The following is a 13,086-nucleotide window of genomic DNA, read 5'->3' as shown; positions in this document are numbered from 1 at the left end:
GAAGGGAGGGCGATGGCCAGGGTAGCCCTCCAAGCGGCCCCAGATTCTGCGGCCCGAACCATGGCCTCAGCCATTTTGATGAGGCAGGTGTCCTGGTTACAATCATCAGGCCTTTCAACGGAGGTTCAACAGTCCATCCAGGACCTCCCATTCGATGGCCCGGCACTGTTTTCCGAGCAAACAGACAATAAATTGCACAGCCCGAAAGACTCAAGGGCTACCTTGTGCACCCTAGGCCTGAACGTACCAGGGCCGGTGAGGAAGTGATTTAAGCTGCCACAGACCAATTGGTTCAGGAGCCAACCCTGGTAAGAGCTCTTTGTAAAAAGGGAAAGGGCTACAAGTGCCGGGAAGGCCACCATCTGGCATCCTCTGCTCACTCGAGCTCCACCTGTAACCAACCGGGTGGGAAGCAGGCATTTTGAGGGTACACTCGAAGGTGACCTTCCAGTCTCTGTCCTGGATCCTGCTCCCCCTGTTTTCCAACTGCCTCTTCCCCTTCCTCTCTGCCTGGGCCTCTCTAACATCTGACCGGTGGGTCCTCAGCACAGTAGCAGGGGGATATACTCTTCAGTTTATCTTTCTCCTCCCCCGCCCCCGTCCTCCTTCAGGACTCTTCTCACGAGCATCTGTTTGCTCAGGAGGTACAGAGCCTTCTGGGAGTAGGAGACATGGAAAAAGTCCTGCTACATTTAAGGGGCAAGGGGTTTTACTCCTGCTATTTTTTAATCCCAAAGGGGGTGTATGGCCCATCCTCAACCTGCAGGCCCTCAAGAAGTGGAAGTTTCACATGGTCTCCTTGGCCTCCATCATTCCTTTCCTAGATCCGTGAGACTGGTATGCCGCCCTTGATTTGAAAGACACTTACTTTCACATGTCGGTATTCCATGATCAGATGTTTCCTACGTTTCGTATTTGGGACCGTCCACTACCAATTTTCAGTGCTCCCTTTTGGCCTAGAAACACGCCAAGAATGTTTATGAAATGCATGTCGGTGATGGTAGCCTACTTCAGGCGTCAGGGGTATCCAGATTTGCCCGTACCTGGTCCAGGTCCAGTACAGTGTCGAGATGCTGCAAGCTGCTTGTCGAGCTGTGGGCCTGCTGATAAATGAACAAAAATCAAAATTAATCCCAGTCCAATGGATTGTTTGTTGGGATGGTACTTGACTCTACCCAAGCCAGAGCATTTCTGCCAGAGGCCAGGTTCAAGGCAGTATGACATCTAATTGCCAGCATCACCGCACATCTGCTCACCACGGCCTGGGTCTGTCTCAGACTATTGGGTCACAAGGAAGCATGCATCTATGTTGTCCGCCATGCAAGACTCAGGCAGTACCCCCTTCAGATGTGGCTAGCAGCAGTCTACTCTCTGGCCAGACATCACCTGGACAAAGGTCATCACAGTCCCTCATAGAATATCAGGGTTTGAAGGGACCTCAAGAGGTCATCTAGTCCAACCCCCTGCTCAAAGCAGGACCAATCCCCAACTAAATCATCCCAGCCAGGGCTTTGCCAAGCTTGACCTTAAAAACCTCTAAGGAAGGAGATTCCACCGCCTCCCTAGGTAACCCCTTCCAGTGCTTCACCATCCTCCTAGTGAAAAAGTTTTTCCTAATATCCAACCTAAACCTCCCCCACTGCAACTTGAGACCATTACTCCTTGTTCTGTCATCTGGTACCACAGAGAACAGTCTAGATCCATCCTCTTTGGAACCCCCTTTCAGGTAGTTGAAAGCAGCTATCAAATCCCCCCTCGTTCTTCTCTTCTGCAGACTAAACAATCCCAGTTCCCTCAGCCTCTCCTCATAAGTCATGTCATACCTCCGAGGGTACTTACCTCTCTGCAGTGGTGGACTGATCCGAGGTTGGTGTTGTAAGGAGTGCCGTACGAGAATCCACGACCCACGGTCTCCCTGATATCGGATGCATCTGACCTTGATTGGGGAGCACATCTTGGTACACTGCAAACTCAAGAGTTACGGTCTTGAGAGGTGCTTGCGTTACATATAAACATCAGGAAGCTCAGGGTCATCCATCTAGCCTACGGTGTTTTCCTTCCCCAGCTGTCCAATCGGGTAATGCAGGTCTTGATGAACAACATGACCTCAATGTTCTGTGTCAACAGGCAGGGGGGAGCATGCACATCGGCTCTCTGCCAGGGTGCCCTCAACCTGTGGGACTTCTGCATTCAGCATGTGATCCACGTGGAAGCCTCGCATCTCCCCAGTGTCCAAAACATGCTGACGATCACCTCAGCAGGTCCTTCTCTCACCATGAGTGGGCACTCCACTTGTAGGTCATCAGGGCGCTTTTCCAGAAGTGGGGGGCTCCCTCAGTGGACCTGTTTGCCACCAGACTGAACAGAAAGTGTCATCAGTTCTGCTCTCTCCAAGGCCTTGGCAGAGGCTCCCTTTCTGATGCCTTTCTTCTGTCATATTTGGGAGACCTGATGTATGCCTTCCCGCCAAATCCACTTATCAGCAAAGTCCTCTCAAAAACCAAGAGGGGCAAGGCACGAGTCGTCATGATCACCCTGGTGTGGCCTTGCCAGCTTTGGTTTGGCATGCTCATGGACCTCACTGTGGCAGCCCTGTGGCTACAGCCCAGCCACCTGGACCTACTCTCGCAGAATAACAGCTCCTGAACCCAAACCTCACCTCTCTCCACCTCACAGCTTGGATGCTGCATGGCTGAATCCGGAGGAACAGGCCTGCTCTAGTCATGTACAGCAGATTCTCTTGGAAAGCAGAAAGCCCTCCACCAGAGCGACTTACCTGGCAAAGTGGAAGTGGTTTTTTCATTCTGGGTGTCTGACTGCAACATCTCCCCTACCCAGTCGTCTGTGTACTCCATCCTGGATTACCTGCTTCACTTAAAGCACCAGGGCCTTGCCTTGCCTTCTCTTCGATCAAGGTGCACTTGGCAGCCATATTGGCCTTCCATCCTCATGTCCAGGGTAAAGTGGTATTCTTGCATGAGATGTCAATCAGGTTCTTGAAGGGCCTTGAATGGCTTTTTCTGCCGATCTGGGATCCGGTTCCCCACTGGGACCTCAACCTTGTATTCTCCAGGCTCACGGGTTCCCTCTTTGAGCCCATGGCTTCTTGTTCCCTTTCCTATCTGTCATGAGAGGTTGCATTCCTTGTAGCGATTACCTCGGCAAGGCATGTATCTGAGAGCAAAGCCCTCACTTTGGAGCCACCGCACACGGTATTCTCCAAAGACAAGATCTAGCTGCAGCCCCATCCAGCTTTCCTGCCTAAGATGGTGTCGCATTTCCATGTCAACCAGGATATCTTCCTCCCAGTGTTCTGTCCAAAGCCTCACTCTATCAATGAGGAGAGGCGGCTGCATGCTCTGGATGTCCAGCAGGCCCTGGCGTTCTATCTGGAGCATACCAAGCCCTAGCGCAGATCAACCCAGCTCTTTATTGTTTCAGCTGACAGGACGAAGGGCCTTCCAGTGTCCTATCAGAGGATTTTGAATTGGATCATCATCTGCATCCATACTTGTAACGAGTTGGTGCAGGCTTTGCCTCCACTGATAGTGAAGGCTTAGTCGACTAGGGCTCAGGCGTCTTTGGCTGCCTTCCTGGCACATGTCCCTATCCAGGACATCTGCAGGGCCACAATGTGGTCTTCAGTACGCACATTCACGACACATTACGCTATCACTCAGCAGGCCAGAGATGACGCAGGCTTTGGCAGAGCTGTGTTGCAATCGACACGTCCATGAACTCCTACCTGCCTCTAGTGGTACTGCTTGGGAGTCACCTACAATGGAATGGACATGAGCAAGCACTTGAAGAAAAAAAGACTGTTACCTTTCGTAACTGTTGTTCTTTGAGATGTGTTGCTCATGTCCATTCCATGACCTGCCCTCTTTCCCAACTGTCTGAGTTTCCACCAAGAAGGAACTGAGGGTGGGGGGGAGCCGGTGGTGCCCCTTATACCGGTGCATAGGCACACCACTTCAAAGGTTCCCCTACAGATACCACTGAGGGAAAAACTTCCGGCACTGATGATGTGTGCGCGCTCGCCACATACACATACTACGATGGAATGGACATGAGCAACACATCTTGAAAAAGTTACTTTTTTATAACTGTCTTTTCTCTTGCACCACCTTAGTGTCATTCAAAAAACAGAATAGAGTGAAGAATGTGCCCCCAGACTCTAGAGTTCCCAGTCAGAAACCCTGATGATCTTGCACATGACAGTGGTTGCCAGCAACGTTCTCTCTAATTTTTTTTATCTGTGTGCGGAATGAATTTTATGTGCATCAATATCAAGGTAATGTGCGGATGTGCGCCACCAGTGGAAACAAAAGACCAAGATATAATATATATTTTAAAAAAGTTACTATAGGGATAATTACTCCAGCCAGGACAGGTTAGGCATTTTAGAAGTCACTACACAAGGAATTACATTTTAAACATAAGAGAAATAAAGTTATGAAATGCATAGACCAGTCAAAAAACTAAAATAACAGCACCTTGAAAGAATAAAATTACAGAGAATATACGTGCAGTGCAGGAAGTAACAATACAAGTATGTATTGGGAGGTGAGTGACAGAGACTGTGTGCGTGCACGCTGGCTGCTGGGGAAGTGTATGAGACTGTGCATTGTTTCTTTAAGCAGAGAGACACTCACAAGCAGCTCTGTCCAGCTCCTGAGCTGCCCTGTTCTTCCTCCCCTGCTCTGTGAAGATGGGGTACGTGGATGGGGGCCACCTTCCTCCTTCCCCCTCCCTTACCCCCCCGCCATAGCAAGCAGGAGGGTCCCGGGAGCAGCTGTGTGGGGCTCAATCAAGAGCTCAACCAGTACTTGATTGACTCTCGAGCAGCTGTGCAACTTAGAGGGAACACTGGTTCCCAGCAAGGAAAACAACTAAACTGAAAACCCCCAAAGGATATGACCTGCTTTCTTTTGAAAAACTCAGTGCCCATTTTCAGACTTAACTGAAATCTGTCATTAGGAAGTAGAGCATAGTGGAGGAATGGGTTTGTTTATTGGAAGTCAGCTAATACGATTGTTCCCTCGGATGTCTGTTTAGTTCTGGAATTACTTTCATCTTTGTCTGATACTTATCTTCACTAGGTGAAAGTTTTGTTTGTGAGAAACTTAGCCACTACAGTGACAGAAGAAATCCTCGAAAAATCCTTTTCAGAGTTTGGAAAGCTGGAAAGAGTGAAGAAATTAAAGGATTATGCTTTTGTTCACTTTGAGGATAGAGGGGCGGCAGTAAAGGTAGGACTGTGGTTTTCTTACCTTTTGGATGGCTAAACACTAACTCTAGCCTTTGGTGAAAAATATGTAGAAAGTGTATGTTGATAAGATTTTTTTTTTCCCCTCAACTTCATGGTACATTGCAGTGTACATTTAATTCTATATAGTGTAGGATCTGTTTGATGTTGCTCCTGCTACAGGAAAACTCCAGTAATTTATTCTAATCATTTCAGTAGCTAGAAAGGTTCAACAAGCATTGCTGTTGCAGAAATTCGTTTTTAAAAAGCATTTTCTACTCCTGGAGGAATCTTGCACCAAAAAAAATTTTTTTAATCTGCACACATTTTAAAATTCTGCATATTTTGTTTGTCAAAATAACAACAGAATCACTCCAGTTTAAATTATTTTGGTAATTTATTTCAAAATATCTGTCAACAAATATATCCATGATACAGATTTGGGGGTGGGGGGAGAGATTCCCCCAGAAGTAGAGAGAGAAACCCTTATGATGACCCTGTTCCAGTTGGAGGACATCCCCTGATCCAAGACTCTTGCACTCTCTCCCTCCCAGAGCCCTTAGTCCCCTCAGCTTTTTTACTGTCCCGCTGGGAGATGTGGTGTGGGCGGCCCTGCCCGTCCTCACTCTTTGCCAGAGCCGGGTCTCCCAGTCTGTCTTCCATCCCTGAGCGGATGAGGATCAAGCCAGGCAGCCAGAGCATGCAGAGCCTCCATCCCCATAGGGCTGGGTGCTCCACTCAGTGCAAGCTGGGCTCTGCAGAATACAATGGCCCCTAATGGCTGCCAGCAGCTCTGCAGCCCCAATTCTGTGAGGGGAAACAGGAAATAGTGCACAGAACGTTAATTCTGTGCAAATTCTGTATTGCGCAGGGACGCATAATTCCCCCCGGAATAATTTTCTGGCTCTTGTTGGCTGCATGCTCTCCCATTGACGGGAGGTCGAAAGAAGCTTACTGATTTAACCAGTTGAGCCCTTGCCCTGCTACCAGAGTCTGGAGCAGTGTGCGTGGTGGCTGCAGATTCATTCTCTCATAAGTAGCTTTTTGCAACAGCCTGTTGAACGGGCACTCAACTTTTTACTATTGAACCAGTGCCTGGGGATGAGGATACAGCTTCTCTCCATCAAAGCTTAGCATTTCTCAAATGTGGCCATTGTGGCTGCATGCGGCCACCAGGAGGTTTTCCTGAGGCCACGACAGCCTACTGGGCACAGGTGTGGGAGGGGGCAAAGCAGCAACTCCTCCCTGCAGCGCCTAGGGAGAGGACTCTGGGAGAGGTCTTCAGCCCCCCCTCCTGATTTCAGCCAGAGGTGGGCTTCAGGCATGCGCACCCCCCTTTCTCCAGCCCGGCTTCAGCTGTGGGACTCTGGGGACAGGGCATCAGCAGGGCCAGTCTTACTGGGTTCCCTGGTCAAGAGGCAAGGAGTGGGCTGAGCCTGGGGGGTGAGGCTGTGGAAAGGAGCTCAGGCCGATGGGGGGCAGGGAGGAGTGGGGCCTGGAGGGGACAATGGGGCACCCAAGAGGGTGGAGGGAGGCAGCAGGAACCCGAGTTTGATGGGCTGAGAGGCAGCTGGGGCACTCTAAAATACAACTGTACATTATTTTTATTATTGACTCTGCAAAAAAAATCATAGAATCATAGAATCTCAGGGTTGGAAGGGACCTCAGGAGGTCATCTAGTCCAACCCCCTGCTCAAAGCAGGACAACATCCCCTACATAAATAAATTGCAATGATTTGGACATGTATATGTGTGCATATTTATTTGCTTTCTCTAAAGTTAATTAAATATTTTAGGAAAATTTGTCAGCGCTGTCAGCAGCAAGAGTTGGTGGCTGTACTGAGTCCACCAAAAATTTTGTTGTGAAAACACCTGTTTAGCTGTCTCTTGTAGTTTATACGTTGAGAGAGTCTACTGTTTTAATTAAGCAAAAGGGAGCTCTGTTTTATAGAAATTACTGCCCAAGAGAATTAGTGAAATGACATTAAATCAAGAATAAAATTTGAGCAATTGAGATCGGAAATAATTTAGTCAGATTTAAGGGTTTTTTTATACGTCTACTTCAGTTACTAAGATTTTCTTTCTCCAAAATGTTGGATTCCTCTTTCAAGTGAGGTTTGAGAGATCACAATAAACACTGTCCAAGATCCCCTCAAGTCCTCCCTTTCACAGGGATCCTTTTCCCACCTTCCAGCCAACCCTATGTGACTTCAGGAAGTTACAACTTGCTCACTTTTCTTTTTTGTTGTGGAGCATCTCTGGAGGATCCCATGAGCAGCATTTGCCTGGGGATCTCTTAGCAGAATGTCCTTCTGCTCCTCTTTTTACCATATACCTTTCAGAGAGAGGACCAGACTTTGAAATGTAGTCAGTGTGCACGTGTGGTCTAGCTGAAGACTACTTTTTTGTGCACAAATGCCTGATATGCATGCAAATCAGGTTTTCATAGATGTTTGTGGGTTTTTTGGTGGGCATGCTGTTCATACCTGTAGTCAAGAACTTACTTCTGTGCATCTATCCAAAATATATGTTTTCGTTTTTAAAGAAAGTAGGAGTATTGGCTCTATGCAGTGTACAGTTCAGTTGCTTCTTATTTTTTTAGTAAGTTCTAGACTTGGCAAAGATCAGATTTCTTATTGAGGGGCTCTTAAAATTTTTATTTTGTTTTTCAGTTTATCATACAAAGACAAGGAGATCAAAACAAATGTTTCAGTTGTAATGATAGAAGGATTTAGAATGGAATTGACAGACATGTCATCCTTATAGCTAGTGTAAAAATGGGAGTGTTGAAGGAAGTTTTTAACTTCCAGTGGCACAAGTAACCTAACAATTCATAACAGATGCAGAAGTTAAAATTTGGGGGTGAAAAGTCTGTTAATTTGTTCAGCGTATCCTACAATGTGAAATCCCTGAAAGGATTGATTATATTTTCCCTTCAATTTCAACTGCATCTTTTTTGGTGAACCAGTGAACATTTTTAGAAAGGCTTAAAATTTTTCTGATGTTTGGAAGTAAACTTAAATGTGTTGTTTTTCTGACTTTCATGCAGGCCATGAATGAAATGAATGGAAAAGAGATAGAGGGGGAAGAAATTGAAATAGTGTTAGCTAAACCACCAGATAAGAAAAGGAAAGAACGCCAGGCTGCCAGACAAGCCTCCAGAAGCACTGCGTAAGTCTTCACTTCTGCAGTATTGTAATGTACAAATAGCAGAACTTCATGCTGCTACAGAACGTAAGCTAACAGAGGCAGTCCTTCCCCAGCCCATGTATTGTTAAATTTAAGCAGAAAGTAATGGTGGTTTAGGAGACTCTTACAAGACAAATTAATGCATGTTTCTTTTTTTATTAGGTATGAAGACTATTATTACTACCCTCCACCTCGTATGCCACCTCCTATTAGAGGCAGAGGTCGTGGAGGGAGAGGTGGATATGGCTATCCCCCAGATTACTATGGCTATGAAGATTATTATGATGATTATTATGGTTACGACTATCATGACTACCGTGGTGGCTATGAAGATCCCTATTATGGCTATGATGATGGCTATGCTATAAGAGGAAGAGGAGGAGGAAGGGGTGGGAGAGGTGCTCCACCACCACCTAGGGGGCGGGGAGCACCACCACCAAGAGGTAGAGCTGGCTATTCACAGAGGGGGGCACCCATGGGACCACCAAGAGGAGCCAGGGGTGGGAGAGGGGGTCCTGCACAGCAGCAGAGAGGACGTGGTGCTCGTGGAGCCAGGGGCAACCGTGGGGGCAACGTAGGAGGCAAGAGAAAGGCAGATGGGTACAACCAACCTGATTCCAAGCGCCGCCAGACCAACAACCAGCAGAACTGGGGCTCCCAACCCATCGCTCAGCAGCCGCTCCAGCAAGGTGGTGACTATGCCGGTAACTATGGTTACAATAATGACAACCAGGAATTTTATCAGGATACTTATGGGCAACAGTGGAAGTAGACAAGTGAGGAGGGCTTGAGAATGATATTGGCAACATAGAATTGGCTATAGCGCTACATCCTTTTAAAAAAAAAATTGGCTTAATGTTTCATCTTTCAGTAGCAATTGGCTGCCATTTGTATTGGGCTGAAATCACTCTATTGTGTATATATTCGAGTCTTTTATTTTCCTTTTTCATAAACGCACTTGGACATTATTGGGCTTGCAGAATTCCCAAACTCCATTTGGGGTTTCAGTGCTTTTATTGTTTTAGGTTTCATTTTAGCAGTTTAAAAGCAGGATGGGCACACTGTTCAATCATGATTTTGCAGAACCTCTGGTTTTGGACAGTTTCCTTTTTTGGATTTTGGGTAGACTACATAGGAGTATGCTGTACATAAAAGTAAAAGCTAGTGCTTTGTCTTAGTAGTTTTAAGAAATTAAAACAAAAAAATTAAGATTTCTTGTATTGAAAATAACATGATTGTATGTTTTGCATTCCTAGAAGTAGGTTAACTGTGTTTTTAAATTGTTATTACTTCACACCTTTTTGAAAATCTGCCCTACAAAATTTGTTTGGCTTAAACGTCAAAGCCGTGGCAATTTGTTCCTTGATGTGATTGTATTTCCAATTTCTTGTTCATGTAAGATTTCAATAAAACTCAAAAATCTATTCAAAACATTACCTATTTCAAATTCAATTGTGTCCTAAAACATTATTTCATTGGTAATTCTTGGAAGAAACATTGTTTTCAAAGTATAACTGCCTATGTGAGTGATCAAATTCATTCAAATTTCTTGTGCTTTCCAACATGTAGCATTGTGGACATCAGACTGAAAGCTAGGCGAAATTACAAATAGTCTAAAGGGGGCACTGTTATTTAATTGGTGTTCTATAACCTAATCACATCTAGTTCTGATACTTACTGCTTTGCTTTTTAAAAGGGTTCAAATGCATCTGAATGTTCTTGTAGAGCTTTAACAGTTATTAATAATTATCTCATATGGAGAAGGAATTTGGAGACTGCAATTTGTTAGCCCCTGTTCCTTTCTGTTACTATTGTGTATTGTGGGGGCCTCTAGCAGCCCCCACATAGGTATCTGTCCTTATTGTACTATGTGGTGTACAAACACATAGGAAGAGAGTCTCTGTCCCAAGAATCTTAGTTTAGGTCAAATGGTTAAATTTGTGCTAATGTTTATGATAAGGTTGAGACTTGTAAGTTAAAGTGCTGTGGCAATATAGACTGAGCTTGCTACAGACAACACAAACATGTTCTCTACATTCTGCTTAATTCCGTCACTGGCATTTCGATATGCCATGGTGAACAATTTGCCTTAGAATTCTCATGCCTTGTAATAATAAAGGCTTAAATTTTAAAAAAATGCTAGTCACCATCTTTCTGGGTGATTACTAGCTATGTGTTTTTGGAGTATTTTGTTGCTTTTATTGACTTCTACCTTTGACAATCCTGGAGGTCTTTTTGACTGTCAAGTCATGAAATTAGTTTTCTCGGTATCTTTTGGGCTATGCTGTACCCCAGTAAACACTTGCTTTTCAAGAAAGAAAAACAAAAGGATTAAAACTTCTGTTACAAGGAAAAAAATATCATTTCTGGACCTGCTGAATGTCCAAATTAACACTCTCCTTCAGATACGTTGATCAAACTATATTACAATACTCTAAACACACAAATTGTTGGGGACATTAAACTTCAGTGGGCACATGTTCCCTTTGCCTCTCGGAGCTGTTTGCTGTCTTTCATAACAATTGTATTAGATCAGAATGTAGAGACTATTTCTTCCCCCACATACCGTTTTGTTTTTGTGAGTCTGGTAGACATTTGCATGGGTTTTATGGCTTCTGACCTGACCGAACTGGAGTGAGAAAATGTATACCTGCTTCTCAAAATGAGTTTTCCCTTTGTGTCCATGTACTAACTTAAAGGGTACAGATCCAATGAAAACATCAGCCATATAACAGTCCATAAAGCATTTTTTTAAACTTACATTCTAGTCACGGTATGCCAGTTTATTTAAAACAAAAACAAAAAAAACTGCCTTAAATCATTGGGCCAAATCCTATAGTCCTTATTCCTTACTCGAGCAGTGAAGTCAGTGAGAATATGGCCTAGGTAAGGGTTGCAGGTTTACGCTTATAGTGACTATCTGGCTTGTAATTCTATTAATACAAGAAGCATACATCTTAACCTCTTCTATCAGAGTCTGGCTTTGTAGTAGTTAAAGTAATTGTCATGAAAAGATGTCTCTTTTTGGTAACCAAACAAAATCCCACAGCCCCAAATAGTATTTTCATTTTAGTAAATTATAAAGATGGGGGGAGGAAATCTGGTATAGATAAACTGGAGTCAAATTTAAGTACTGCCTTCCCTCCCTGGAAGGAACAGAACTTTTGCTTAATGCACATTTCAGACAGCTTAGAGACCCTTGACAAAGGGAAAGTGTCAAAATATTTGTTTATAGGGACAAAGGCTAAAGTTACTCTAATATAATCTGTTACAGAAAAGAGCAAGGAACAGAAATAACATTAAAACAACGAGGAGTCCGGTGGCACCTTAAAGACTAACAGATTTATTTGGCCATAAGCTTTCGAAAGCTTATGGCCAAATAAATCTGTTTGTCTTTAAGGTGCCACTTGACTCCTCGTTGTTTTTGTGGATACAGACTAACACGGCTACCCCACTTGACAACATTAAAACTGTTTGCCTGAACTACAAAGCTGCATCTTTGGATACCTTTACACCAAAATACAAGTTATTCTAATGCCCTGATAGACACTGGAAGTCAAATGATCTATTTTACACAAATTTAAAATGAAATTCAGTTAATTTTGATACTTGCAAGACTTACAAGCTGCACTGATTTCTTTATGCAACTTGTGGATGCCCAAATGCATCAGTTAAACCTTGCAAAAACTCTTTAAATAAAACCCTTCTTTTTAGAAGACACTATGGGAAAGAATCAGTGGTATACATTGAAGTTAGAGAAAACTGCATCAAAAGATATCGCCATAAACATACCATAACAAAATGGAAGAGCATAGCATGTTCAGTGACCAACACACAGGAAGAATTTTATACCACCTTTCCAGTACCATTTTGACAGAACCAAATAGTAAAGAAAATTAAAAAAAAAAAAATACTCTTGCACATCTGTGTCTTGACCTTTCCTTCTGTATAACTTGTTGAAAAATCCTGCTATACATTATTTTCTATCTTGAAAGTGGGTTTCACCTCACACACCCATGTTTAAATTCAATTGTGCAAGTGTCCTGCTGGGGTTGGTGGGGGAGCCATGAAATGGGATTCCTATAATTATTTGATCACTCATTTATAGCAGTTGCTTAAATGTCTGTATTGATATGAAGGTGTTTGACTTTTAAAAAAAAAATAGGTTGCCAGATTTCTAGTAATTCCAAAACTTTTTGAGCAAAAATGTTAAAGTGATTATGTTCTGGTAGACTTAATTTCACATTGAAAAGGTTAAATTCTTAACTTTAATTTTAACAATTCATTAAGGTTAGCCTGCATTTACAAAGGGCTAAATGTCTTTTCTAGTACTATAACTTATTCTAACAGGACTCAGTTTCATTAGTATATATTGATACAAGATGACAATCTTTCAATGAGCATACTGTTTTAAGTATTTTTTCAAAATTCTTAAATCCAAAAGAACTAGGAGAGAGCCACATGAATGTGATTTTGTATTTATAGACACGGTTGTATTTTTGCCCCCTCTGCATTTGGACCCTATTATCTAAGCCCATTTGTTATATTTGAATAATAATAAAAAAGTAAACACTCTTGCTATAAGGCTAGTAATAAAACAAAGCAAAGTATTGCGAGGGAATCTTAGTTTAGTATAGAAGTAGTATTAC

The 13,086-nt window shown here is 43.7% G+C and overlaps 1 protein-coding gene across 3 annotated transcripts in view; it reads left to right on the top strand.

Annotated features, from left to right (window-relative positions):
• HNRNPR (heterogeneous nuclear ribonucleoprotein R) overlaps positions 1–9,889 on the top strand; it is a 67,431-nt gene extending 57,542 nt beyond the window's left edge. For all 3 annotated transcript variants that reach the window (XM_044997918.1, XM_044997919.1, XM_044997920.1), the window contains 3 exons: positions 5,103–5,252; positions 8,298–8,419; positions 8,600–9,889. In XM_044997918.1, the coding sequence (XP_044853853.1) occupies positions 5,103–5,252; positions 8,298–8,419; positions 8,600–9,209 (882 nt within the window). In that variant the 3' untranslated portion in view covers positions 9,210–9,889. The remainder of the gene's footprint in view (positions 1–5,102; positions 5,253–8,297; positions 8,420–8,599) is intronic.
• Positions 9,890–13,086: the final 3,197 nt, after the last annotated feature.

Source organism: Mauremys mutica, chromosome 23 (genome assembly GCF_020497125.1).
Source record: "Mauremys mutica isolate MM-2020 ecotype Southern chromosome 23, ASM2049712v1, whole genome shotgun sequence".
In the NCBI taxonomy this organism is placed as follows: Eukaryota; Metazoa; Chordata; order Testudines; family Geoemydidae; genus Mauremys; species Mauremys mutica.
The sequence above is the reverse complement of the archived record's forward strand: the minus strand, read 5'-3'. Positions and strand labels throughout refer to the sequence as shown.